Source organism: Penicillium odoratum, assembly GCF_028828045.1.
Source record: "Penicillium odoratum strain IBT 22623 chromosome Unknown utg000004l_segment0_segment0, whole genome shotgun sequence".
Lineage (NCBI taxonomy): Eukaryota > Fungi > Ascomycota > Eurotiomycetes > Eurotiales > Aspergillaceae > Penicillium > Penicillium odoratum.
This window is the reverse complement of record NW_026643146.1, coordinates 369,630-390,833: the sequence shown is the minus strand read 5'-3', so window position 1 is coordinate 390,833 and position 21,204 is coordinate 369,630. Positions and strand designations below refer to the sequence as shown.

At 47.2% G+C, this 21,204-nt stretch overlaps 12 protein-coding genes across 12 annotated transcripts; 7 read left to right on the top strand and 5 right to left on the bottom strand.

The window, feature by feature from the left end:
* Positions 1 to 1,752: 1,752 nt before the first annotated feature.
* N7520_004401 (ankyrin repeat domain-containing protein) lies at positions 1,753 to 2,634 on the bottom strand (the record flags this gene model as incomplete). Its single annotated transcript, XM_057138335.1, has 1 exon — positions 1,753 to 2,634. The coding sequence occupies one exon, from the start codon at positions 2,632 to 2,634 to the stop codon at positions 1,753 to 1,755; it is 882 nt and encodes a 293-aa protein (XP_056996542.1).
* Positions 2,635 to 4,335: 1,701 nt separating this feature from the next.
* Positions 4,336 to 4,819, bottom strand: N7520_004400 (uncharacterized protein; the record flags this gene model as incomplete). The annotated part of the gene is made up of 3 exons (XM_057138334.1): positions 4,336 to 4,608; positions 4,656 to 4,736; positions 4,787 to 4,819. 3 exons carry the CDS (start codon positions 4,817 to 4,819, stop codon positions 4,336 to 4,338), a joined length of 387 nt encoding a protein of 128 aa, XP_056996541.1.
* Positions 4,820 to 5,207: 388 nt separating this feature from the next.
* Positions 5,208 to 5,432, top strand: N7520_004399 (uncharacterized protein; the record flags this gene model as incomplete). The annotated part of the gene is made up of 1 exon (XM_057138333.1): positions 5,208 to 5,432. The coding sequence occupies one exon, from the start codon at positions 5,208 to 5,210 to the stop codon at positions 5,430 to 5,432; it is 225 nt and encodes a 74-aa protein (XP_056996540.1).
* Positions 5,433 to 7,279: 1,847 nt separating this feature from the next.
* On the top strand, positions 7,280 to 7,504 carry N7520_004398 (uncharacterized protein; the record flags this gene model as incomplete). The annotated part of the gene is made up of 1 exon (XM_057138332.1): positions 7,280 to 7,504. The coding sequence occupies one exon, from the start codon at positions 7,280 to 7,282 to the stop codon at positions 7,502 to 7,504; it is 225 nt and encodes a 74-aa protein (XP_056996539.1).
* A 1,584-nt stretch (positions 7,505 to 9,088) lies between these two features.
* On the bottom strand, positions 9,089 to 10,438 carry N7520_004397 (uncharacterized protein; the record flags this gene model as incomplete). The annotated part of the gene is made up of 5 exons (XM_057138331.1): positions 9,089 to 9,509; positions 9,581 to 9,933; positions 9,995 to 10,062; positions 10,120 to 10,176; positions 10,243 to 10,438. 5 exons carry the CDS (start codon positions 10,436 to 10,438, stop codon positions 9,089 to 9,091), a joined length of 1,095 nt encoding a protein of 364 aa, XP_056996538.1.
* A 328-nt stretch (positions 10,439 to 10,766) lies between these two features.
* On the top strand, positions 10,767 to 12,372 carry N7520_004396 (uncharacterized protein; the record flags this gene model as incomplete). Its single annotated transcript, XM_057138330.1, has 3 exons — positions 10,767 to 10,985; positions 11,045 to 11,773; positions 11,833 to 12,372. The coding sequence occupies 3 exons, from the start codon at positions 10,767 to 10,769 to the stop codon at positions 12,370 to 12,372; spliced, it is 1,488 nt and encodes a 495-aa protein (XP_056996537.1).
* A 1,063-nt stretch (positions 12,373 to 13,435) lies between these two features.
* N7520_004395 (MIF domain protein) lies at positions 13,436 to 14,588 on the top strand (the record flags this gene model as incomplete). The annotated part of the gene is made up of 2 exons (XM_057138329.1): positions 13,436 to 13,819; positions 13,875 to 14,588. The coding sequence occupies 2 exons, from the start codon at positions 13,436 to 13,438 to the stop codon at positions 14,586 to 14,588; spliced, it is 1,098 nt and encodes a 365-aa protein (XP_056996536.1).
* A 334-nt stretch (positions 14,589 to 14,922) lies between these two features.
* N7520_004394 (uncharacterized protein) lies at positions 14,923 to 15,792 on the top strand (the record flags this gene model as incomplete). Its single annotated transcript, XM_057138328.1, has 3 exons — positions 14,923 to 15,064; positions 15,118 to 15,176; positions 15,232 to 15,792. The coding sequence occupies 3 exons, from the start codon at positions 14,923 to 14,925 to the stop codon at positions 15,790 to 15,792; spliced, it is 762 nt and encodes a 253-aa protein (XP_056996535.1).
* A 206-nt stretch (positions 15,793 to 15,998) lies between these two features.
* N7520_004393 (CENP-X/MHF2 family protein) lies at positions 15,999 to 16,704 on the top strand (the record flags this gene model as incomplete). The annotated part of the gene is made up of 2 exons (XM_057138327.1): positions 15,999 to 16,595; positions 16,657 to 16,704. The coding sequence occupies 2 exons, from the start codon at positions 15,999 to 16,001 to the stop codon at positions 16,702 to 16,704; spliced, it is 645 nt and encodes a 214-aa protein (XP_056996534.1).
* Positions 16,705 to 16,818: 114 nt separating this feature from the next.
* Positions 16,819 to 17,295, bottom strand: N7520_004392 (uncharacterized protein; the record flags this gene model as incomplete). The annotated part of the gene is made up of 1 exon (XM_057138326.1): positions 16,819 to 17,295. The coding sequence occupies one exon, from the start codon at positions 17,293 to 17,295 to the stop codon at positions 16,819 to 16,821; it is 477 nt and encodes a 158-aa protein (XP_056996533.1).
* A 531-nt stretch (positions 17,296 to 17,826) lies between these two features.
* Positions 17,827 to 18,953, top strand: N7520_004391 (MIND complex subunit MTW1; the record flags this gene model as incomplete). The annotated part of the gene is made up of 3 exons (XM_057138325.1): positions 17,827 to 17,880; positions 17,973 to 18,299; positions 18,351 to 18,953. 3 exons carry the CDS (start codon positions 17,827 to 17,829, stop codon positions 18,951 to 18,953), a joined length of 984 nt encoding a protein of 327 aa, XP_056996532.1.
* A 65-nt stretch (positions 18,954 to 19,018) lies between these two features.
* N7520_004390 (dihydroorotase) lies at positions 19,019 to 20,194 on the bottom strand (the record flags this gene model as incomplete). The annotated part of the gene is made up of 3 exons (XM_057138324.1): positions 19,019 to 19,954; positions 20,010 to 20,089; positions 20,140 to 20,194. The coding sequence occupies 3 exons, from the start codon at positions 20,192 to 20,194 to the stop codon at positions 19,019 to 19,021; spliced, it is 1,071 nt and encodes a 356-aa protein (XP_056996531.1).
* Positions 20,195 to 21,204: the final 1,010 nt, after the last annotated feature.

The window sequence follows — 21,204 nt, the reverse complement described above, 5'->3', positions numbered from 1 at the left end:
CAAGAGATGGTAATAGATCGTTCAGGCTCAAGCTGCTCATGCGGAGAGATTTCAAAGTTGGCGCGGCACTGCGCAAGAATGACTTGACAGCATCTAGGGTAATGTAGATTCCGTCTAGATGAAGCTCCTCAAGTTGAGTCAACTGGATACACTGCGAAACCTCTGAGAAGTATCGAGGGTCTAGAATTTGATCTCTGAGCCCCCGATGAGAGTCTTCGGTTAATCGGACAGCTCTGGCCTTTTGGGAGAACTTCAATACTCTAAGACAAGGCGCTGCTGTCAAAAGGATATCGAGGAGCCTCCTGAATCTGACGGCATCTGGATAATCTCTGACATTATGTAGACACATGTGGAGATGCTCTAAGCCTCGCAAGGATGGCATCAGAGTATCGTAATCTGATGTTGTAAGGTAGATAATCCTCTGGCGCGAGACCGCATTCAAAGTCATTGCAAGTATAGAGTCTCCGGAGATTCGGCGAAGATGTGGCCACTGCATTTAAGAGTGCGGAAAAGAGATGTCCACGCCGAATGTCTCTCACTATCATTTCAGCTGTTTTATGACGTGATGAAGTAGTGCTGAGTCGGACATATGGCAGCAAATTTCTTATTTGTTGTAAACCTAAGCATAGAAAACCAGTATTCTTTTCATGGTTGAGCAGAAATTCTTTAGAGCATGGTCTCAAGCCGACAGACTCGAGATTCTGAAGTTTCCTCATGCAGCTGTTTAGCCTTCTTTCGAGGTCACCTGATTCTAGAATGGTGAGCTGATCTGAAAGTATCTGCTGGAATTCTGAATGGCAATCCCAGGGCCCATCATCCGTGAAGTCATAATGATGCCGCTTAAATAAATTTGGCACAACCCATAGCTCCTTGACTTGGTTGCGAAGGCCATCGTTTGCGGCGAGTCTTTCGAGCTGGTGTAGACTGTCAAAGGTTATGAGAACAGCGATGCTCTTACAATATCGACCGGCAAATGCTTCGAGTGACTTTTTGTAGAGGAGCTTGCAAGCGAGTCGCAGAGATCCCCACTCTGGCGGTTCCAGATAATAACAGATTGCGTTTAGCAGCTCGACTGGAAGCTGATCGAGGAACAGCCTGGCTTGTTGTTTGGAAGAAAGTGCTCTCCTGATCGAAAGAATCGCGGTTTCGGGGATGCAGATAATAGTGCAAATGTTTCGGTCAGTGGTTAATGTGTACCAGCATAAGCAAGTTCGCCCATGATCATTGAAGCTTGCGAGTTATGCATTGGAATGAATTTTTTCATTTTTTCGCGCGGAGTTGGGTGTGTTTCAACAGTTGATGGAAATCAAGTGAGGAGCTGAGTGTTCGTAATTGCAAAAGATCTCTGAGTCAGAGACCCAGCCTGTGACTGCAAGGCGTTTTTGGCCCCCATCGCATTACTTGGGGAAAGGCGCTGCCTAATTGGTCAAGCCTTCGGCTAAAATATCCTTCTTTAGGTTTGTTATTTCTTTGCTTTAAGTGAAGCTTAAGATGGCTCTACGGAAACGTCTGCGACTAGACAGATTATCGCATTGAAAATGTGCTGCTGTGTGCTGTGGCACTAAGACCAACAAACTAGAAGAAACAGGAAGAAACAGCGCCCATGAATAATGACTCAGACTAGACTAACTGGATCCTGAGTTGACCTCCCACATGAAGGGATTATCACCCTGAAAAACATATTCTCTTAGAATTTGCACATGACCATTCATTAATGTCGCAGTAGATATTGAATAGGGGCATTGGCAATCATTATAAAGCAATCACATGCTGCTCCATGTATTGTCGTTTTTTGGATTCTAGACCAAAAGCATTCAGCTGTAATCGACTAGCCTTTGCTTCATAACCATACCCCAGCCAGTGGTACCATGGCCTTGGGATCATCTGGGTCTCCGATTGCATATTGCCGCCGCTTTCTATCAAGAGCCTTGCCACAGCCTCATGGTTGTTGCATATCGCAAGATGCAGTGGAGTGCGGCCATATGAATCTCGAGACTCTAGGCTAACCCATTTTGCTAGCAAATGCGTGACCACTGCCTCATGGCCTCCCTGTGCTGCGTATAGCAGTGGTGTGCAACCCAATAAATCTTTGGAATCCATCATTTGCAGATCAACGCCCTTCTCTAGTAACAATTTAGTTACTGCTTCGTGGCCACCGTATGCTGCGACGTGTAATGGGGTTCGACCATCTGAATCTTCAGGCTCCAGATCAACGCCTTGAGCCATTAAGAGTCTGACCAATGCTTCATGGCCACGGCGTGCTGCTTCATGCAGTGGGGTGCGACCAAATAGGCCCTTTTTCTCTGGATCAGCCCCATGTGCCAGCAAAAGTCTTGCTACAGCCTCATGCCCGTTGAAGACCGCAAGATTAAGGGGAACTAAACCAAGATTGGTATGATATTGCACGTCCACCCCTTGGCAAATCAACTTTTGGGCTGTTTGCAATTGACCGTGCTCAGCCGCCCACACCATGGCTGAACTGTTATGATGTCGAATGTTTGAAGAATAAAGGTAGGGATTGAGAAGAAAGTAAAGGCGACGGTTCGTCTGTGCTAAAGCGTTGATATCTCTTTGTGATTCAAGGATTTGTGTGATAACTTGTAGAAGTTCGTTTGGCAAGTCAAGCAGAGCCATGTTGAGACGATATTTATTCAGTATGATCTCTTCATGGAGAAGTGAGCTAATAAGTACTTGGGCTGAGTATTGGCATAAAATGGTCTTAGTCTAAACCCTATCGAGAACTATGGGGCACCGATCTGGCCAATCAAATGCAGAAGGGCGATCAGATCGGATCTATGACGTGGCAAGAATGGCTTTATTCTTTAGAGGTGTCTTATCAGCTGGCTGATAAGCCGACAGAATGATTGACCGCTACGGTGTTTACCGGCTTACTTGACCCGTGAGCTCAAATAAATCTACCCCTCTATTACTTGGGTACACTGCAGACTTTTTGGACATACGTCCGAAATCACCACCAGACTTTTTGCTTTTCCCCCCTTCTCCTTCCATTTCATTTTTCTTCTCTTCTCTGTTTTTCTTTTTCTTTTCTATTCCGCTATTGATGAATTTGGAGAGCCCTTGGGCCATTTGATAAAAACGGTACGGAAGAAGGTAGAATACTGGACAGGATACCGAGTAGGAGACCGAGTAGAAGACTGAGTAGGAGATGTAGTAGGAGGTGAGGTCTAATACCTAAGTAGGGGGCGCGCTTTTTGCGCGGCGATAAGCCTCTAGTTGACTAGTACCTGGAAGATACGTTCCTAGTGAGGGCCACTCTGTTCCCTGATGAGAGCTTGTCTAGAACGCAGGAAGCTGAGCGTGCCATCGAGCCAGTGCCGGCTTTCCGTATTGTTCCAGGCTACGAAAGGACATACGTAAGCGGTCTTGATTCCGAATACTGTATTAGCGTAGACGACTGGGAAAGATCCACGCTTTGGCGTTATACGGGGTAGCCCGGCTCGGCCCGAGGGATCAGAATGACTAAGACAAGATCAGCAGGTTGAAATACATCTGAGACCAGATTTAGGGGTGCGTGGATATAAGTAAACGCAGGTGACCTGAAAAAGCCCTTAATTTACTGAAATAGTTGCACCCTACCTGACATCACTCCTGTAGTTCACTTCACAAAGAATCAATAGTACCTGAGCAGACCTTATAGCCCCGCCATCTGATTAATATTATCATAAGCATATATGATATATTCGAACAAATTTTACATACACAATGTCAAAAGATTAGCACTCTTTCACCTGGCCACATAGCAAGCAGCGCACGCCGCGTATCTTTGGGGATCAAGAAATGACACTGTCCTTCTCAAGTGCTTTAGGCTTGTTGTAATATAGACGTATCCTACATCAAAAAACACTCCTACGATCTTTACAACCATATTTTCATTCAAATTACAGGTTAACACCTTTTTTGAAGCCCTCTTTCACCGAGACAACTTTCAAAGTGTATCATCATTATTATTCATTCCGTCTCCACATCTGATTTGTCAACCAAGTATCGAGATTCAAGTGAACTGGTCATACGAATGATAGTTGATGACTTGCCGAATCTTCAAAGGGGCCTCCCTTGGATCATTGATGCCAGACTCGTGAGGGGGGTTCCTGATTTCACCTCTGAAAACTTTTTCTTAGTGACAATGAACATATGCATTCAATTACTTACAACAGCTGTATTCATTGCAAACACGTGAGATATCAATATGCCTGAACGAGCTTTTAGACTTAATACATGTTGAAGATTCCTCCCTTGCGTCTGTAGCCATGATGAACAAATATTAGGTGGAATTTTTGCCAGCAGGACTTCGTATATTTGATAAGTAACATGACATCACACATAACTATCCTGGTCCTCCTTTTTTGTAGCATCCTCGTCATCTTCAATACTTGAGTGTTGGAGAGATGTTCCTTCAGGGTTTACACTTTTCCTATACGTATCTCGGGTGGCATCCTCCTCAACATTACTGGCAGTTGGAATGTGAGCATAATGATGTGAAACATTTCCGTGATTGGAATGGGCTTCGCCTATTTGAACAGCGTCGCTATAAGTTGCTCGATGAGCAGCAGACAGAGCAAAGTCACCAGAGTCAAATTGCGTTTGTTTCTTGAAATTGTCAGTGAGTACGCGCCACAACGAGGAACTTCCATTACCTTGGCCTTTTGACTTAGTATGACTCCACCTGGAGTTTTCCCATACTTGCTGAAGTGCTTTTTCTCACTTTCCGACAATGGCTGTGAGAATATTAGCATTTCTTCTATACTTCAGCGTGCGAAATTATCACCTCAGGATATGAATATTTGCGTCCAGACTGCATTTCACGAAGCTAGAAATTTGTTTCAAGGTTTTCTGAAGAACTTGAACTGAATTGGCTACACTCGATGAGGGAAGATCTAGACGTCATTGAGAATATCACGTGCGCAAAATGAGGACGGGAACCAGATTCTAAGGTGTGGCTGATTGCCTCTTTTGGACTAGCGACAATTTGACACCTACCGCCTGCCGTCATCGTCAGCCCCGTCAAAGAAGACAAACATCAGAAACATCACCAGGCTCCGTATTTTACTAAAACTATCCTAATCTCGCCAAAGGTGCGAGACGACTATGCCGGGTGGGAAAAATTTCCACATCTTGATCCGGATGAGGCATATCCCCTAACTCCTAATGAAGTCAAAATACTTCGGGAATTCGTTGAGAATTACGGCATGCCCAACGCAATTCCAACAGGCGACGCTGCTTGTCTCTTCATGTCACTTCGTAATGAAGACAGCCTGATCAAAGAGCGCGGGAGTCAAGGTGTCGACAAAGGCGAGCGCGTTTCATGGCTACTGTGGGATGCTGCTATTGAGATGCCGCGCTACCAGCCTGCTATCTTGAAGTTAGTGGAAACTATACGAGGTCTTCCGGAGCTTGATAGAAGTAAGGAATAGGTCTGCACAACACGATTACAGGACATGCTAGAAAACTGGAGGAATCTAGAAGCATTTGAGAAAATCTGGCAAGATAATGATAACTACTTCTTTTCGCCAAGGGCATGACGCAAATTGGCCGTAATTTATTACGGACATTCCTTAACCTACCTTCATAAAGGCTCTATTCTAAGGCCTGGGGTATCGCTAATGCCCGGATGCTGATTATAGGTTACTGGGAAATGAGATATGGTACAGATTCCTTCATAGGGTGGTCCGCTTTCACCAATAATAACACCTTTTCTGCCCATCATCTTGTCGCGTATCCGCCATATGACCCTAATTCACCCGAGCTAAGTATGGCATTACGGATTCCTGTCTTTGCGCTAGAGCAGGATCCATGGAACCATGCGCCAACGCGAGGCCCGCCCCGTTCTCCGTCGTTCTTAAAGCGACACGGCCTTCGAGATACCCGCCCGGCTACACATTATTTTCTTATGCTGAATATTAGTCAAAAAGCACTATAATTACTACGCTTAGCTTAACTAACTCTAGCTTCTAGACTGATGTAAATGCTATGGTTCCCTTATTCGAAATTGCAGGATCCATCATCTTTGTTTATAGGTAAGAAGGACCTTTCTGGAGTCGAAACAGTAAAAAGGGAGCCTGATTGGAATCTATGGAAGGGGGGCCCTTTATTTTTAATAGAGCGGTGGAATTTTTGGAGGGAGCGACTGCAATGGGTTAGTAAACAGGATGAGCTAATGGCAAGAACTCGAGGCGACGCGCGGAAGCTTGTGAGACTTATGCACAACATAGAGCAAGAAAGTCGGAGAGGAAGTTTGGCGCACTAGGCTTAGCATAATTACACAGCTATAACCTTAAAATAGGATTAGATGATTCACATAGCTATAACAAGGACGTCGAGATATTCTAGTTCGGAAATACTAGGGATGGAGTAGGGTACATAGTGGCTAAAGAGGAACGATTCTATCCTATTGTTTCTTCTACTATAACTCATAAGGTGCCTTGCTCTAAGACATTGGATCTTAGAATATCGGTGTAAGTCTGGTTAAATTTTAGTGCCGCCCGAAGAAAGTAGCTTAATCTATCATAGTATTTCAAGTGCTAGGAATGAATTTAGACATACCGGAGCTTTCCTCTATTATAAATTTTCGATCTTCAGCTTTCGCAGCATCTTCCTCTAAAGACCAATGAAGTTAGAATGCCCTGAGCAAAACTCCCTCTTCTTAATTCTAGAGGCAAATGCACTCGCTAACTAGATGAGAAGCGTATATAGCCGGGCATATCTCGAAAGAATATGTTCCTCTCGTCACCATCATTGGTTCTGTAAAGATGCTCTTCTGTCTGTTCGAGCAAAAATGGATGGGCTAGTGGGTGAATAATTATGTGTCAAGCTGCCTTGGTTGGAAAAGATAATACTTGAAGGATATGAGTTAGCTCTAAGGGGCAGGCAAAGACTTGGGCCCATTATACTTGTATCACAATTTCGGTGAAAGTCTGTGAAGCAGTTTCCCTGCTAAGCGGTCTCCGCTAATGCGTCGATCTTTGCTACGTAGGATCTAGCCATGGCGGCATGCTAAATGAGGCTGAGGTTTTAGAGAGCAAAGGCTGATACTACTGATACATGGACGGTGACTGCTTAATCATTGAATTCATCTAGCATTTATAGCAAATTCATCGTAGTGAATCTCCAACAAAGGGGTTTAGCGCTGTTTTCCAACTGGAGTGAAGAGGTATTCCGCAATATGATAGAAATTGCGCAGATTTACCCTATAAACCTGGGTCTAGTACCAAGAGGTCCGCTCGGTACCCTTGTCACTGATCACACCCGTCTAATTTCAGCTATGCTTGAAGACTGGGGTCCTGGGCTCGGCCGGTGCGAGGCGTATCGTGAGCCATATCTTGGCCGAGTGCTTCCCCATGGCGCGATTACCATCCTGCCAGGTTGTGATAATGGCGAAGTAAATTTTATTTTTGTTGGTGAAGCTGTCATCTTGGAACGGCTGAGGAATGACAAGGATATGAATGCCGTGGCTTCGTGTCAGTTTATCAAGGACGACTTCATCTAGGCAGCTGCAAAGCATCTGCGCCCCGCGAGACTATAATGCAAATCATCCGACTTAAATTAGCTTCATATATTGGAGATAGGCTTAGGTGAACCCCCTTATGTAGTTTGCTTCCAGTGCACATTTTGCTCCATTTCTCCTCTTATCCCTTTTTCCCTTTGAATGTTCCTTCTCGGAATGCAGATCCCGAGACAGCCCACCCGGCTTTCCATCTTCCCCTGGCCAACGGTCATCTAGCAGGGTCAGGCCTAGTTGAGTATGTGGTCAGTTTGTATACCTAGTGTGGCATCATAAGATGGACGTATATGTATACATGTGATATATATCTGGGCAGATACCTGTATACAAATAGAGAGGTCAAAGAGCCATTTACTCTATTGAAAGGACTATTTAAGACCTCCCAAAGCTCCCGACGTTGCAGAGACATCCTCGGGTAGCGGAGGTAGGATTGACTAAGGGGTTTAGTAGGTATAATGATCTATAATTTTGCCTAAAATTCATACGGTCGCACCGCAGTGATTTTAGGATATACTAGCATATCCTGTGATGATTTGTCATCACTAGCAGCGGTGGCGCAGTGGTAACGCGTGAGATTGCAATAACACTTGCAAATTATCTCAAGATCCCGTGTTCGAACCACGGTCGCTGCTTTTTATTGTTGAATTTAACAATTCCCAACTAAAAAGCCTGTCACATCTCTATACAAAAGATGGTGACTGTGGATTGACCACAATTTGGCGTGGCGCCGAGCCAGCAAAGTCGTGGTCTTGCACCTAGATATCATAGCCAAATAATACTTCTAGCGTCGGGGCTAAGTGGATACTAACGCGACTGGCCGACAATCAGTATGAGCGCAGAAATAAGACAAAGCGCAAGTCTGCCTCTCACAGTGCCTTTATTTCTATCATTCTCCTATTCGGAAAATCGAGAAACTACAGGAAGGCCTTGGTAATAATGCACATACCTGTTATTGCACTTCACTTTCTCTTCCACATCTCTCTCTGACTTTACTTTTACTTTGTTTACTTACTTACCCTTTCAAAAATTGGTAAGTCTCCGAGGTCTGAGGATTATTTCTCCCCCTTGAAAATGTCAAAGAATTATGTCTGCACTCGAGACTTGCTTGATAACGATCATAATACCTGATCTCGTAGGCAGTTCATACTCCAGAAGCTGAGAGGATTCACAACATCAACCTCCACAATTATCTGTTGCGAGAGTTGTATGGCCATTTATTTCACCCTTCAATCCCGGCGCGGAGTCCCAGTTTGAGGACTGTAGATGTTGGAAAAGGCACTGGGTTGGAGGTTTTGCTGGTCCAAAGTCACCTATTGTGTCCTTTAAACGCCATGCTCACCTTGATAGGATCTGGCTCACCAGCCTCCTTCCGACGTCTTCCTCGACAGGCTGAATATTAGCCATGAGATATACGCTTGATGATGAGTATCTATGGATTTGAGCGATATGCACTACTGCCTTTGAGGCAAATAGCACACTCCTCTACGATATTGTCCAGCATCTGATACTGCTAGCACGACTAATGGTTGAAGACTTCATAGGTCAGAGAATGATTAACATAGTTTTGCGTCAATGCAAAATATTGTGGGTGCTCCCACCATCTCTGGTATCCTCATCGGAGCCTTCTACATCCACATGAAACGAGCGATCGACAGAAATGCCTTTGATGCCAAAAAATGGATCAGTACTCCCTTTTTGTACACTGTGAAGCTCATACGAGTGTTGGGTCTTGCTGTCCTTAGGCTGGAACCTACTGCTGTCCTCTTTGTTTCCTGTCTTCCCAGTCCTGCGACTGCTCGAAGGGAAGAACGATAGCCGTGGCAGGTATGTTGAAATCAATCTCTTGAATCGCATGGCACAGCCACAAATAACACCAAGGTTGACTTCGACGATAGACCAGACTCCTAGGATGGCTTCGGTGTATGTTGTGTCGGTGGTTTTCTCCAGCAAAAGGACGTATGGCAGACGAGCGATCGAGCAGATGACGACACTGCGACAAATATTAGCGCGAACGATATCAATGGAATAAATGGGCAAAAAGGCTGAATAGGAGAGACCTACCCTGATCCCAGAGTTAGGAGGCAGCCGACAGTCAATTTTTGCTTCACAGAGAATTGGAGATTGTGAACTGTGGGAAGGGGCAGAGTCACAACGGCGAAGTCGGATACGATATTTAGCACCGCTTGCGACAAAGCGACATTTTCCAGACACTTTGTCGTTCCCGTTTTAAGAGGATTGCATGGTCCTCCTGTGATAATGCATAATGCCAATGTGTAGGCGAAGATCGAAGTGGCGACGGCCATGACAATGTAGCGGTAGATAGCCGATGGGTTGATGCGATATAAAACAGACAAGATTGCCATCTTGGTTATGCAGGGGCATATTAAATATGTCAAGGTATTGGGGAGCAGTTCCTATTATGTGTTAAGCGAGGAACGCGCATTAATCCCATTGATTTGTGCACACGAGTCTCACCTTATTAAACATGACGAGATCTGCCAAAGACACGTCCCACATGTGCTTTCCCCATCCATACTTCATTACTATTGCGAAGTTAGCTCCACGATGTCTTTGGCTTCATGATAACCTATAATACTCACAATTAACGATAGTCACGAAATAATAACAGGCTACTCCATAGGAAATCGTAATAGCGACTAAATGTATAGTGTTAGTATTTGGACTGCGTTTCATGGCCATGGCGAATTCGGTCAAGGGCTTACCCAGATCCAAGTCAATCTTCTTAGTCAATTTAAAGGCCTGAAAATAGCGAAGGCCAATAAAAGAAGTCGCAATAAAATATGTGATACCAAATGCGATGATCGTACCAATCTGTAGTGAGTTGTAGGGTGCGTTAAAATCTGAAGTTTGGCCGTCCGGTGGCTGCATGCCCGGGGTTGTGGCCAACGTTTCTGCCATTCGTCCCCACTGTGCCGAGTAGTTTTAGAAAAAAGGTACACAAAAGGATTTCTTTCTATTAAAGCCCTTTTCGGGAAGATTCGGAAAATGCCCGCCGCACGAGCTAGTCCATTAATTACAATTAGGTGTTGAACGAACGGAAGTAACGGATAGTGGGGACTAACGCGGGCTGGCGCGGGCTGTCAACCTAAACCTTACTTCTCTTGGACTTAGTATACTTCACTAGCCCCCAAGACGTGAAACACGTATAAGGGGCCCCTGAGAAGATGAGCTCTTTAGCTAATTGCTCAATCCTGATTTTTTTCTCCTCTGACGATCAAAATTCAACATGAATATGTTTTCTACACAGAAGCCAATGGAGCCTGTTCCGGGTGACCAGGTTCTTCCTTTGCATTTCTTCGAGAATAGCCAGCTTGTCCAGGGTAACAACATGGCCGTTTCTCTGGTGTTTGACGAAGTGCTGGATCCGGAAATGTTGCGACGATCCCTCGAGGGCCTTGTTAAGCGGGATGGGTGGCAAAGACTGGGAGGTCGACTAAGAAAAAATGTAAGTTTCACCCGATGTGATACTCTATGCATACCAACGCCTTCTTCACTGCTCCCTAGGCATTGGGAAACATAGAATGGCACATCCCAGAAAAGTTCACAGCCGAAAGGCCGGCAATATCTTTTGCTCACGTTGATCACGGCATGCCCGCTGCTTCACACCCAGCAGCATCTCAGATTCCGAAACCTGAAACCCAGCCTGCTATCGTGAGCGACCCAGATCAGTTACAAGATCTTGTGTGGGAGCCCGGATATAAGTCAGGCGGTATCCAGGACTACCTGAACTCGGACAAGCCGGTGCTTGGACTGCGGGTCAACTCTTTCACGGACAAGACCGTCGCAGTTCTGCAATGGCAACATGTCGCGTTCGATGCGCTTGGCCTGCAGTATGTCGTAGAAGGCTGGAATTCCATGCTTTGGGACAAGGCAGATGAAATTCCAACCCCGGTCCCGTACGACACGGATCCATTTGAGTTGTTTGCAACGGGTTCGCGTCCTACAACAGAAGAACATGTCCTGACCGATAGGAAAGTGGGTCTTGGAGGCTTACTCAAGTGGGGATTGGGGTATGGCTTTGATATGTTGGTCCGAGCGAAGGAGAATCGCATGGTCTGTGTGCCCAAGTCATACTGGCAGCCTCAGTGGGAGAAGGCCTTGGGTGAGCTTCGCGCCGAGGCTGTTGCCAAGGGAGAAGACGAATCAAAGGTCTTCCTGACCGAGAATGATATAATAACTGCGTGGATTTTGCGGTGTGTGGTTGGTGAGATGGGAATGGACCCCAAGAGAACGGTATCTTTAGCTCTAGTGTCGCCCAAGCCTACTCTTGCTCCTTACTAAATTTCTTCTAGGTTGCCGCATCCATCGCCATGTCCCTCCGCAAGGCCTTTGAAGGCGATCTAATTCCTATATCCTCCGAGCACCCATATGTTGGTAACGCATATGGCTGGGCAAACGTACTCACTACCGTGGACGACGTTATATCGAAGCCGTTGAGCTGGCTGGCACAGCAGATTAGACGCGCCATCAATATACAGGGCACGCCTTCTCAGCATGAGGCCTACTATGCCGCAGTGCGTACAGGTGGATATGGCCTGCCAATTGCTATCTTTGGGGATGGTGGCATGGCCCAGGTTGGCTTCTCTAACTGGTCCAAGGCCGGACTATTTGACCTAGACTTCTCCCCGGCGGTTAAGGACCCTAAGGGCGACAATGCGCCGTGTAGGCCTTCCTATGTTCAAGAAAACCACGGTCCTATCAAGCCAGGTGATGGCTTCTTCATCTTCGGAAAGGATCAGAAGGGAAATTATTGGGCCTCCGCATATAAATTGAAGGGTCAGTGGGCGAAGTTTCAGGAGCAGATGAAGAAGGTCTTTGAGGTAGAGTCATGAATAGATGGAAGACAGAATATCCTAGATGACGACTATTTCTCACCCTTTCAGTCAGCGTTTCAGAGTAACCCTGGGAACGGTGAAATTCTTAGTTTCTTTCGTGAGAATTGCTAGAAAATATCATGCTCAAATTATTCGGTTTTTGAGAAAATAGAGCAGTCGGCATTGCTCGACTCCTTTTCGTAGAGCTTCAGTTTCCTTGAAGGTAGCATAGACGGGTACAGCCATCATGGCTGTGTTATATTCGTATTGGGACTGAAGCAACACAGAGTTGTATCTGTTGACATCTTAGCTTAGGACTTGATATTTTCGGACTCATTTTTGTATGAACTTACAGTTAATGAAATGGGGTGGCGGTCAATAGTAACAATGCCCAGAGTACCCGTGGCCTATAGTATGCAGGGGAGTAGGGGCCAAAGAGAAAACAGAATATAGGCCAGCGGGTAGGTTAAGGCTATATGCAGCCGCAGGTCAGCGAGGATATTCAGTAGTTCATTTAACAAAGAATAATTATTCCTGATATCCAAAGTCCGATATGGTGTAGTGGCTAACATCGTCGTCTCTCACACGACAGCCGGGGGTTCGATTCCCCCTATCGGAGTCTTTTTTTCCCTTTTTTTTTATTTACATACAAACTATATATCCCCTCCAGATCAAACTCGCCCATAGATCCACTTCCAATGGACTAGTGACTATCTCATCGCGGCTGAAAGCGCATAAAAACCTACATCCACTGGTAGTTAATCCGGACTTAGTGTCAAAAGTACAAAATATAGCTTTTCGGTGATTTATTTACATCCAGTTACTACTACTATATTCACCACGAATGAATCTAAACTACAGCACATTGAAATGCATATACTTGGAAAGCTTTCGAGGAAATCTCTCGATCGACATGAATTTTAATTCGCTAATGACTGGGTATTTGGTGATAAAATCTCTGGGAACTCAGCATTGATCGTACCTGCCAACTTCAATGGGAAACCAAGTACTCCTCTCAAGTGCTGTTCCGTCCAACTTTTCTTCTTGCTTCAAATTTTTCTTGATCGTGGAAAAATTTATGATGGTTCACTCGAAGCATAAGAAGCCGTCGCTGCCTCGTTTGGCCACGAATATTCCAATGGAGTCACAGTCAACTCCCCTACTGCCACTGATGCGACTCTCCGAGGATACCAACGTACGACCAAAGCGTGAGCGACCAGTGACTTTGCCATCTCCACTCCCTGGAAACGATGAGAATATTACTCCCGCTTTTTATGCCCCCGAGACCAAAACCGTGTATTCGGTCAAGGATGTCCATTCGGCCAAAGATGTCGAAGATCCGGTGGTGAAAACGAAAACAGCCTACTATGAGGACGCTTTTGTAACCCGTGGCTTCCACAGCTCACCCCAGGAACGCATCGTTCAGAATTCCGTGGTCGTCGCAGAGCTCAAAACGAACTGCAAGGTACGTTGACCACTGTCTTTACCAGTGACATGTCCCCTGCTCACCTGCATGCTAGCTCCGAGATGGGGAAGGAATGCTTGTTGCCGATCTGATATTTCGTCTGGCTCAAATCTACAAGCGACCAGAAACATGTATCATGCTCACTGTCCAGCAAGATGTTGGTGTGTTCTTTGGTAGTACCACTGAGCTTTCTTACCTGCTGAAGGTTTATGCCCTTCCGAGCTTCATTGCACCCTTCACCAACCTCCGTAACACCCATCTAATCCAATCTGCCATGCAGGACCTGCTGCAAATTCCCATGAACCAGGGAGTCATTATCTTTCAGCCAGTCTCAGAAGAAAACCTTGCGACCAATGGGTTGACTGCTCGAGGGGGGTTCACCCAGCTGGAACGCAATGATCAGGAAGAAAGCCCGAGTCTCTTCAAGACAATCTCGCGGTCGATGTCTCGCCGTCTGAAAGCCAACAGTGGGCAGAGTGCGCCCATATCATTGCCATCGACTGCCGGAACTGCGACTATTTCTCCATCAATGCAGACTGAGATTCGTCGTTCGCCAGTCTTCATGGGAGATGTGGTGGTGTCTCCTGCAGAACCAGAGCGCGGCCTTCGAAAGCACCTGTCACTGCGAGGCATGGTTCGTCGGCACTTCATGGAGATGACATCTGCCAGGGATAAGGATGGACGAGACAAGGCGAAGGACGTGGGCAAGGAAGGCGACGCGAAAGGAGGTGAGCACAAGGAGAAGAGCTTGGATTCCAAAGACCATTAGGTCATGTTGATGGATGGTGAGAGTATATGACTTCATCCTGCCCAGTGCTGTTCAGTATCCCATTGCGGTTTTGTTGTTTGAATATTGAATATTCGAGTCCTGTATATGTAGCACACGAAGGCTCTTAGGGGAAGAATGATATGGGTAAATACCATTATTCAGAAATGTCTCCACCACGGCTCGTAGATGTCTGCCTGGATGGTTGCCTATTACATGCCTTCAACTATCAATACTCTTTCTCTTCCTGTTCACCTTCACCTTCATCTTCATCCACCTCCATCCACAGCAGTTTCCTTTACCCTTTCTTTCAGACCACACTTTCCTGCCTAACAAAATGGTGAATTCTAAAGATACCAGTTCCTCTCAAGACGAAGACAAGCGCATGGATACTGATTCAGCACAGACTGAGAATGCCAACACCGTCAACGAGAAGCCAGGTGATCTTTTTGAAGCTCCGCAAGGCTCGGCCTTGATTCGTTTGTGATAACTTTACGCCTTGAGATGTGATATCTGGCTGATGAGATCCTAGATGCATGCAATGCCAAGGGGTCGTGGGGATCAGGCATCGCGCAAGCGTTCGCCCAAAAGGTCAGACCTTGAAATCTGATGTTCCTTTGATATTCACTGATGAAGACTTTCGAAGTACCCTGAGGCGTACGAAAGATACCAAGAACACTGCTTGAAATGGCGCGATAAGAACGAATGGCACAAAATTCCTGATCTGCACGCTATCGACAAAGCAAAGACCTTTTCGGTTCGCTATCCCGTTGGCACGGCGCTTATCATCCATTCCGAGGCGGCTTGGCCCACCACCAAAAAGCCCTGGGTCATTTGTTTGTTCACTTCTTTCGACTACGGAAGACGGGTCGATCCGCCTAAATTGATCCTCAATAATACCAGCGCTGCCCTTCATGACTCGCGGGAGAAGCTTATTGCTATAGAGGTGAAGCGCAAGTTGGGTTGTCCGGCCGTTGAGCATCTTTACTCTTGTCGCTTCAATTCGGGGCTTTTCGGTGTCCCATGGCCGAAGACGAGAGAGCTATTAGAGAAAGTGGCATTGGGCTTGCCGCTGACCGTTGTTTATCCTCCAGAGCCTGCGAAGCAAGGGGATCAAATGACCGAAGCTGGAGAAGATGCCGCTACGAAGAAGCGCTCTGCAAAAAAAGGATTTGAAAAGCTCTTCAATCCCAAAAATGGCCGATGAATGTTTTCAGGTAGTTTCTCATCCAAGGATGGGGAAATATTTAAATCAAGTTAAACAAAAACTAAGTTGTTTGAATTTCTATAATTATTGAACTTGGGTGGAGCAGACATATCACCTGACACCGCGTCTCCAGATCGCGAGTCGCGACCCGCGTTTGATCACTTCACTTTATCAAGGACATTTGCAGCCATTAATATATACCAATCATGGCCGGTGAACCCCAGAAAAAACGCCGGCAACTCCCTTTCAAGCCTCCAAGTCGCACTTCCAGCGCTGGGCCGTCCACAGGGCCAAGCGTCACCAAAGACAAAGGCAAGGCCAAGGAAACCGCAAAACCCGCAAAACCCTCAAAACCCATATCAACATCAACGTCCAAACCCCAAGCCCAAGCCCAAGCCCAAGCCACAGTCTCCATGTCTACTTCCAAGAAGCGACCTCGCGATGACTCTCCGAGTGGACTACCTGCAACCCCATCTGACTTCGGTTCTGACTCGGACTCCGAGGCCGGTGAGCGCGAGAGAGTCCTCTCCGAAGAACCGGACTACATGCTCGCGGAGATCACACACCGGACGCCACAGGAGAACATTGCCATGGGGACCCCACAGATTCATCCTAAGCTGTTAACGGCGCTCTTTCACCACTTCTTCAAGAATGACAAGACTCGCATTTCGAAGGATGCTGATGCTCTGATGGCGAAGTATATGGATCTTTTTGTCAGGGAGGCTATTGCTCGTGGGAAGCTGGAGAGGGATTTGGTTAATGAGAGTAAAGGGAGGACGGGCCCCGCGGATAACTTCATTGAAGTACGTTCCCCCTTTATTGGTTTGATTCTACGGCAGGAAGCGCTAACTTGCATACCTATAGGTCGAAGACCTTGAAACATTGGCACCATGGCTGGTCATGGATTTCTAAGAACAGGATTGGACAGGAGCATGCTCGGGATGACATGGCGTTGGATTTATTTTTTTTCTTTATGTTTTGAGATACCAAACTACCCTATACAGCAAAGCACGCATCATGACATGTTTAGATATATGTGACTCGTAGCATGGTGATATCCCGCGGATTTTGATACGCTGGTGGTTTGCCCGACGAGTGATCCTCCAGATAAGGTGGAACTGCATCGAAGCCGTTGGCATTGTGAAGCATGGCGACATCATGGTTGACTCGCCGCGACACCCACGGGTTGGCCATGTAAGCTGCTCTCTTCTTGCTGAAATGAGCGACGACCACTGGGAGTTGGTTGTGTTCTGGGAGATGGCCCAGCTTCATATTGTAATTGGTATGTGCGATGTCGAATACGATGAAAACACGAGTGCGCCATTGTTGGACGGCGACAAGTCGGGTCTCAGCAGGTATTTCTGGATCTCTTGACAATCCATTCTTCTTCAGTAGGTGCTTTGCTGGTCGAAGGACATCATGAGGGGCCTCGCGAGCCTTCGTGATCAGGGAGCTTCGCTGTGAGACGATGACCAGCACTCGAAGTGGACCTGGGTGGGCCATGATGCTATCAATAACATCAGTGTTGAGTCTAGAGAATTATATGACTACCATTTACAGCTAAACCGTGGATGTAAATTAGCTGCTGATCTTATAAACGTATTAATGGTGGAGGGGACATGGTTTTTTACTGTCAGCTACCTGGCACAACCCTGAGAGGCCCATGAACCTCTAGGGCAGGAGGCTTCGAAACTCGCCGTTTGCACTGAGTGGCAACTGTCAATCTGGCTGCATGCTTCCTGGATGCTTCGATTTCTATTCGACTACGATTCGGGCTTGGGCAGCATCGGACACACGATGCGGATGTTCTGGTTGTGCTACCGGTCATGTGTGATAGTAAGACAGCCATACTGAGCAAGGGAGAAGATCATATTTCAAACATGCCTAGTTACTGGCAATCCAGCCTGTTCGGGGACATGGTGCAGCTCCGATGGAATGTTGATGTAGATAAGCCTAAGGCGGTCTGTCGCCACCGCTTTGTCGCGTCTTTTCCTTCTCCACACGCGCTTCCTCCACGACGAGCCCAGTTTGACCATGAATGACGCAACCACCTCCCTGCTCACTGAGCATTTCAGTTATACCCCATTGGTGAGTTGTGCCGGTCGTGCATATCCGATCCTGGACCTGGCGTGACCAGTCCATCCCTTGCGACTTGCGACCCCGCTAATCCAACTTTCTAGTCGCTGATTGACGACATTATCAACTCGATCAACAACCTGATTTACCAGGCTATCTCAAGCTTGGAGTCTGGCCTACTTTCCACTCCGCCGGAGCGCCTGGGTTTTTCGCACGCCACCAATGGCCCTACTATCGCCGACACGGACGACGATGGCAACATTGTTTACCCTGAAGCAAAACTCGAGCTCGAGAATGGATTGCACCAGTTAGAGACACTGCTTGAGACCAATGTGGACAAGGCGTTCGATAAGTTTGAAATCTACGTGCTCAGGAATATCTTGACTGTGCCGGCGGACTTGCTCTCTTATGTGCGATTGAAGCATTATGAGGTAGGATTGACCTGTGTCTGGCTTTGTGAATGAGCTAACCACACGATACAGGGTCTCTCATTTAATCCCTCCCAAGATACTCCCACCCCAGAGACGATTGCTGCCCAGCGCAAAAAATTACTCGAGACCAGAAAGCTTAACCGATCCTTGAAAGACGAATGCGCGCGCAATGCAGCCGTGATTGCTCAATTGAATGCCATCGTATCGACAGTCAACACTGCTAAAAATGGTGATGCGACCGGAGAATCAAAGGCAGCTGTGCCGTTGGATCTATCGTTCTTGACATCAAGCCCCGCTGCGCAACAGCTTCGTGTTGGGGTTGACACTGGTTCAAACACCCAGCACACACCGCTCACGACCCACACGACTTTTATTCTCTCACAATTGCCAGCGCTGCAGGCGACACTCCAGAATCTTCGGCCGAGGTTGGCTTCTCTACCCGCCTCAATCAAGGAGATTGAGACCAAGTCTAAGCGTGACGAGCGGAAAGAATACATCGAAGGTCGAATTAGGCTACACTTGGAGCGAGCTGGGCAGCTTGCTATGGGTGATGATGGGAATCCAGTTGTTGCTGGTCGCCGTATTGATATCTCTGAAGCTCATGCGCTGGAAAGCGTGGCCAACATGCTTACGCAGCACAAAAAGTCTGCGTAGATGGATTTTGAAGATGAAATTCGCTCTATGAACTGGAATCTTTTGGTATTCTGTCTAAAGGTTTTCTATGAAGACCAGGTAACGGTCCATGTCTCCTGGGTCTTGCGGAAGGGGACAACGTCGGTTGCCTCCGACTGCAGAATATCTACAATCTTCTCACCCTTCTTATCGATGGTGATGAATTCCTTCTTCTCCTCGCCAATCTCATAGAAGGCACGGCCAAACTTGCTCATGAAGCCCTCAAGGATCTCGGGGGTGATATCCTCCTCCTTGAGAATTCCCTTCTCACACGCCTGCTCGAGGGAATCGAGCACAACCTGAGTGGTATACGGCTGAGTGAAGACACCAGCAGCAATCTTCTCACCACCGCGCTTGGAGGCAGCTGGGTGGGGGGCGCTGTCAGAGCCGAAGAAGAACTTGGGGTTACCCGAAATAGCAGCACGGAGAAGGGCATCACGGTCGGCAGGGGTCTTTGCGACGGGCTTGCAGAAGCAGAATGGGTCACCGGCCCAGTGATCAACGATGATAGACAGGTGGTGAGCCGTGATAGTACCGGCAACGGAGGGTCCGCACTTCTTGACGGCCTCAATGGCAGCGGCTGTTGTGCAGTGCTCCAGGATGATGCGGAGCTTAGGGAACTTGGCGTGGAGCTCCATCAGGGTAGGCAGGAATCGTTCCTCGGCCGACAAGACGGTCACATCGCCTGTAGAAGGGACCTCTCCGTGCAGGTTGAGGACCAGGCCCTGGCGCTCCATTTCAGCGAACACGGGGTAGAACGAGGCATAGTCGATCACGCCGGAGCTCGAGTTGGTAGTGACACCGGCAGGGTAGCTCTTGACACCAGTGATGCCGCGCTTCTTGGCGTCAATGATAGTAGCAGGTGTGATGGTCTCGTGCAGGTACAGCGACATGAGGTAGCTGACGTTGGGCTCAATGGCTTGCAAGCGCTTCTTGTAGTCGAGGGCATGGTCGACGGTGGTGATTGGGGGCACCAGATTCGGCTGTACAATTTGTTAGATGGCTTAACCAGAAAATCAATACAGAAGTATTCCCTACCATTACGAAAACGGTGTTCACACCACCCTTGCGGATGGTGGGAGTCACCAGCTCCATCATAGCACCATCGCGCAGGTGGACTACGGCATGGTCAGCTTTGTGCTAATTCCCCAGATTTGGCGAGACATACCATGGAAGTCCGCCGAGGCAGGCAGCCTGATTCCTCGCAGCTTTGACAAAGTCATTATGAAACCGATTTAAGACAATTTGGAGATTGAATCGGTCAAGTTTGCCCCGCCAAATTTTCTGGCTTTCTGCCAGGCGGTGGATCTCCCCGCCGGATTTCCCCGCGGATCCAGACATTGTGATCTATACAATCACTTCATCTTCATCAATTCCCTTAAATCTGGTGGAACATCCCTGCATGGAAAAGGACTACATATCCTGAAACATCAACCAATCTGACTTATGTCCTCCGTTGTTATACCCGACCGTTCAACTCGAAACACAAGCAAGCCTCAGTTTACCAACCTTTCAAATAGATTATCATACATGATCGACCTGTCCAGACCAAGCATTTCTTCTGATGATTACCTTTATCTAAGACAATGCAGGAACATAAATAGCCAATAGAATATCTGAGGGGGCCAAAGACCCATGTAGCCGCCGCGGTCCTCGTATCACATTCCCGGGCGCTTCGCCGCCACCTATCAGATGCGAGCTTCTGCTGCCACGGTGAAACGGCCGTGCTCAGGGACACAAATGAAAAATCATGACTTGTAAGGGTCAGTGATTGCTACTCGGTCCAAACCCTAAATATAACTTTGTGGAACGCTTTGTCCCCAACTCTCTTACTGCCAAGTCTGCAGGCGTCCGGATGGTACGCCTTTCATGAACTATACTCCGACGCAAACGTCAAGTCATGGTACTTGAGCCCACGACCCTGGAAATTAACTTCTGGAGATGTGAAAATCATTGCCATGGGGGGGAATATTATTCCCCGCCATGGCTGAACGCCCTGGGTCAAGACCCCTATCCATCGCCTGCATACGCGCCCAACCCAAGATTAGCATTCGTGATGGCAACATATGAAAGCGCTCGCCAAAAAATGGCTGTAGAGTCTTTGTACTCATACAATTGGTCTTACATATTCAGCTTGATACCCCTCTGGATGATTTCGTTTCGGAGGCTTGAGGTCCCTGTCCTTCTCCTCTACGTTCTTTACCAGAATCATCCCAGTTTTCCATTCTCAACA